At 42.0% G+C, this 4953-nt stretch overlaps 1 protein-coding gene across 1 annotated transcript; it reads right to left on the reverse strand.

Moving 5' to 3' along the window:
• Nucleotides 1–150: 150 nt before the first annotated feature.
• On the reverse strand, nucleotides 151–1123 carry LOC116379251 (uncharacterized protein C11orf53 homolog; the record flags this gene model as incomplete). The annotated part of the gene is made up of 2 exons (XM_031841193.1): nucleotides 1007–1123; nucleotides 151–452 (listed from the first exon to the last, which is right to left on the reverse strand). Coding segments are annotated over exons 1-2 (309 nt in total), but the record flags the coding sequence as incomplete, so codon positions are not given.
• Between the last annotated feature and the right edge of the window lie 3830 nt (nucleotides 1124–4953).

The following is a 4953-nucleotide window of genomic DNA, read 5'->3' on the forward strand; positions in this document are numbered from 1 at the left end:
ATACAACCAGAGGAGTCGCCCCCTGGTGGACACTAGAGAGAATGCACCTTTGACACATGAAGCTTTGACTTCACTTTTCATGCATTAGGTTTAAAGGGTTTCTGGATTCATGACTATGATGAACCTCCACACAGAGGGACTCCATCTTACCAGAAATAGATGCGAGGACTCTCCCCCGTAGGGCGGCAGCAGGGACGAGAGGGCCGACGACGGCAGGAAGGATCCTCCGGAGCTGGAGAAGGCGGCGCTGCGGTAATCGCCGAAGGTCTCTGGGTAGTAGCTGTCGATGAAGGAGGAGTAGCTGGTCATGGAGGACGGCTCGCAGCCCAGAGGTTTACCGCCCATCGAGGGCGAGTAGACGTCAGGGGAGAACTGCTTGGTGGACGGGCAGAAGTCTGAGTCCGAGATGAAGGGACGCCTCATGCCGTAGTAGCTGGGCAGCATGTGAGACCCTGCAGAGAACAATATGAAGACATGAAGGCCAATAATAATAATAATAACTTTATTTATACACGGCACTTTTACAAACAGAGTTTACAAAGTGCTTTGAGAGACGAAACAAAGAAAAGCAATAAAAGAACAGAAAGCTCAACAGTGAGGTCCATCAGAACACTCATCAAACAGCACAATACATGAAACAATCAACACAAGAACTATAGTTTAATATAATAATAAATATGATATAATAATGAATAAATATAATTATGTTATGTATAGCATCTTAAAAACAGTTTAGAAAGTGGGCCGACAAAAGCAAGTCAAACTAAGGAAGAAATAAAACTAATAATATCAATAATAAAATAAATCAGTAAAAAGACGACATCACATGACAGCCGGTCTGAAGCAACTTAGAAGAGGAAGAGATGAAAACCTCGGTGACTTTTCACTCCTCACATTCTTGCAAATTTGCTGACGACTCCGTCAAAAGTCAAACTTGGATGCTCTGGTATTAATGATAGCGATGCTGAAAGTGCTGATGGAGCACGTGCTAGTGTTTGAAGCTCACCTGACATCTGGACGAACGAGGGTGGAGTGGGCGATCCTCCCTGTGACACAGAGACGAGACTTTAAACTGGACGGCATTTGAAATGGAGCGACAGAAATATTAGAAGAAGAAGAAGAAGAAGAAGGGAGTGAAACAGACACACAGGTCATATAAAACAAAAGAGAACAATATTTTTTCATTCCATCAAGAAGACATATTTCAGCTGTCTTGTCATTTCATTCATATTTTCGCCTAATTCAGTCTGACATCTGTTTCTTATTTGCAGATATCAGGTGGACGACAGAGAAATGTGCTAAAAGCCCAAAATCCTGTCACGACAACGTCAACCTGTGCAGACAAAGATCTGCAGCATTAAGACGGTTTGTATTGTGTTTAAAGGAGCAGAGTGGAGGATCTGAGGACATCTAGTGGTGAAGTTGCAGATTGCACCCAAACTGAACACTCCTCGTTCAGAGGGCATCCATCCCATAATAACAAAGGAGGTCACAGTTTAAACTCTGAGGCTCACCCTGCCGCACTGTCGCCAGCTTTGTCAGAGAACTACGGTGGCCTTCAGGTAACGTAAAATGTCAAAGTCTCAGTCTGGAGCCAATGTTTGGTTTGACCCTTCTGAGCTTCTGTAGAAACATGACGGAGCAACATGGTGGACTCCGTGAAGAAGACCTGCTCCCAGCGTAGATATGAAGGACTCACTCCAAGCTAGCCAAGAACAAACTATTCTTATCTTCCGTCTTCACCTCTACAGGTATTTTCTAAAGTGGATATTGTCCTCTACGTTTTAACGGAGATATTTAGTAAAACAAAGGCTGGGTGGACAGGACTTTATTTTAAAACGTAGAATAAAATATCTGCTTTAGTTTCAGATCATTATAAACCAATGAAAACATTGTAAATGTAATTATTCTGCCCTTAAATCAAACACACTGTTCCTCTACAGTTTCATCAGACACGAGGACTCCTTTAATATCAGATGGTGTTTGAAGGTTCAGGCTGATGATGGTTCCTGCCTCCATATGTTTGGAAGGTCAGGCAGCTCAATATGAGTTACAAGCCACTAGTCTGTTAGTCTGTGCTGCATCTCCTCTTATCTAAAATATATTTGATATATAACGATTGATGCATCAGCTTGTGCATCCGTGTGTTTCTCTTTGAGAAGGCAGAGCGGTGCCGGGACACACAGACTCTTGTTTGCATACTGCTAACATGAAAGAGTTGATATTAAGCCCGCGTTGGCCGGGTGGCAAACAAATTCTGAGGGTTGAATTTGAATGTGATTTGCGAGCGCCAAGACTTCCTCATGTGGCCGAGGGACGGCTCAGTGCATCTCTGAAGGCTGCGTATGGAAAGCAGCTCGCTCCGGCTCAGACAGTCAGGCCATGTGTGTGTGTGTGTGTGTGTGTGTGTGTGGACAAGGAGGAGGAGGGTAATGATGAAGGACCTATCCACATTATTTCACAGAAGAGTTCTTCCTTCTTATGTAAACATTCTGCACACATGCACTTATTGTTGGTGAGAATATTCCCGTATTATGTAAACAGTTTCATGTTCCTCTCTTGTTGCTTTATATACTTCATATCTATCATGTTCTGGTGTTTGAACTTAAGGACTTTATGTTTTAAAGAACCCTGTTTTTGTTTTTGTATTAATATTTCATATTTCTTCACAGTTTGCTGAAGCATCACGATTATTAAAGCGTGGTTGTTTCTGTGCTTGTGAGTTCTTCGTCATCTGTGAACAGTTTGACCCAAAGACACAAAGTCCCTTCAGAATAAAGCGCTGAGCGCTGAGCATCACACGGCTGTTTCTCACAGTGTCATTCATGCAACAGCAGCGTGTTTGGACACAGAGGAGCAGAGGAGCAACGAAGTGAAAGGAGGTGAGATCTTTATGTTCTCTCCGTGTTCCAACACGAGGAAAGCGACTCTGTGGTCAGAGTTTGCTCTTCAATCTCAAAGGCCTTTTATTCCGGAGATAAAGGACGCGGACGGCTTCAGTTACTGTGTCTGAGCATCACCAGCTCTGTCATTCATAAACATACAAGTAAAGCTCACATGAGACGCTGCTGAGGTGCAGAACAGATAACTGCCTGTGTGAAATGAGAAGTATCTTCAGAATAAAACTACTTTATATACTAACCATAAGAACCCAACACCAGATCTATTACATTGAGACGATCCATTACACACTTAACAATGTATCTTACCAACAGTTACTCCTCACTTTTCATGTGTTTTCCTACGAAAGCCTTCACGTGAATAAAGTCTTTTCAAAATAAAGTTCCATCTTCACAGGAAACAACTTAGTTAGGTTTAGGAAAAGATCCTCGATTGGTACAAAATAACTACGTCAGTGAGTTAGTGAAGTACGCAAGTTACGTGATAAATAAATCAACGTCGACAAACAGCACTCAAATATGACTAAAACCACCGAGTGTATTCAACTGAATCTGTGTTTCATTGTTCAACAATTCAACTTTATATTTCTAATTCTGGTCTCGCTTTAATCCCGGATTCTTTCATTTGTTCTACAAATGTTGCTTTATTGTGAAAATACCTTAAAGGGCCAGTGCAGTGGATCGATACGCATAAATGTAATGTACTATTCATAACTATGTGTTCATTAGTGTATGATCACTTGAAACTAAGAATGGTTGTGTTGTCATTCATCTAGAATGAGTTGTTTGTATCTGCAGAGGGAGCAGGTCCTCCTCATGGATCCACCATGTTGCTACAGAAGCCCAGAAGGGACAAACCAAACAGAGTCTTTTGCGTTTCTACGCTAACTGAAGGCGACCGTACTTCTCCGACACACTCTTTAAATACACACTTGACACTTTAATAACATACTTGTTTCAACATACTCTTTGTTTGTTTGTTTATCATATTTTATTGTTAATTTACATATTTTCTATTTTTAGATTGTATCTTTTTGTATTGCACCATTTTTATTGTCACGCACCAATCGCCGTTAAATAAACCGTTCCTGTTCCTGATCCTGATTCACGTGTGAAACCCAGAGCTCCTGAAGTCCTGTTATTACGGGATGGATGGCCTCTGAGATGGCGTTACCATGGTTGCCTTTGCCTTGGAAAGGGAGGAGTCAGCGGGGGGGGGTATTCAGTCGATTGCAATTTAAAACGTCACCACTAGATGTCACTAAATCCTACACACTGTCCCTTTAAGTGGGACACTTTGAAGTTAACGTTGCACTTTTCACAGCATAGATGGAAAGTCAACTGTCATCTGTAAGAGAAGGGTGCAACATCGTCATCACAACAGTTGGAGGTTGTTTAGTCCAGTTTGGACAAAGTCTTCGGCTTTTAAACCAATCATTTCTGCTATATGAATATATATATAAATACTCACAATTTTGCAAAACAACATAGAAATGTAGCGCAGACCGGCTCGTAAACAAACAACGCACGATTTAAAAGATACGATTCACATTATTCCAGTTTTTCTAAATGTCACATGAAAAGACCAAAACCAAGAGTGTGTCAGCTTGTTCATCAATACTTCTACTCAGAGACTCGCTCCTACCAAAAGAATAAATCATTTAAAGCAGCCAGAATCGTTGCTCAGCTTGCAGTAAAGAGAGCGTCTGTTGGGACTATTCTCCTCTGTGGGTTCAGTGAGTAATCGCTGAATGTGGCTTTAGATAAACTACAGTGTGTGTTCATGGAAATGAAGGAACAACGCTGTGGCTCACTGATTAAAACACTGACTGTGTATGTAGTCATGGGGACGGCACCTCATTGGTTTGTGGACTGATGTTTGGAAACCTCCAGTTCGGCAATTATACAGTCGCCATCTTGGATTACGGCTGTTACCATGTTGTTTTGTTCGCAACCGATAAACAGAAGTGACCATATATGGACTGAGGAGGAATGACGTAGAGACGCGTCTCTGGTAGAGACCTGTCAATCACTGTGTAGCCCCGCCCTAAAG

This window comes from Anarrhichthys ocellatus, unplaced genomic scaffold (genome assembly GCF_004355925.1).
Source record: "Anarrhichthys ocellatus isolate YVR2014 unplaced genomic scaffold, GSC_Weel_1.0 scaffold3982, whole genome shotgun sequence".
Classification (NCBI taxonomy): Eukaryota; Metazoa; Chordata; class Actinopteri; order Perciformes; family Anarhichadidae; genus Anarrhichthys; species Anarrhichthys ocellatus.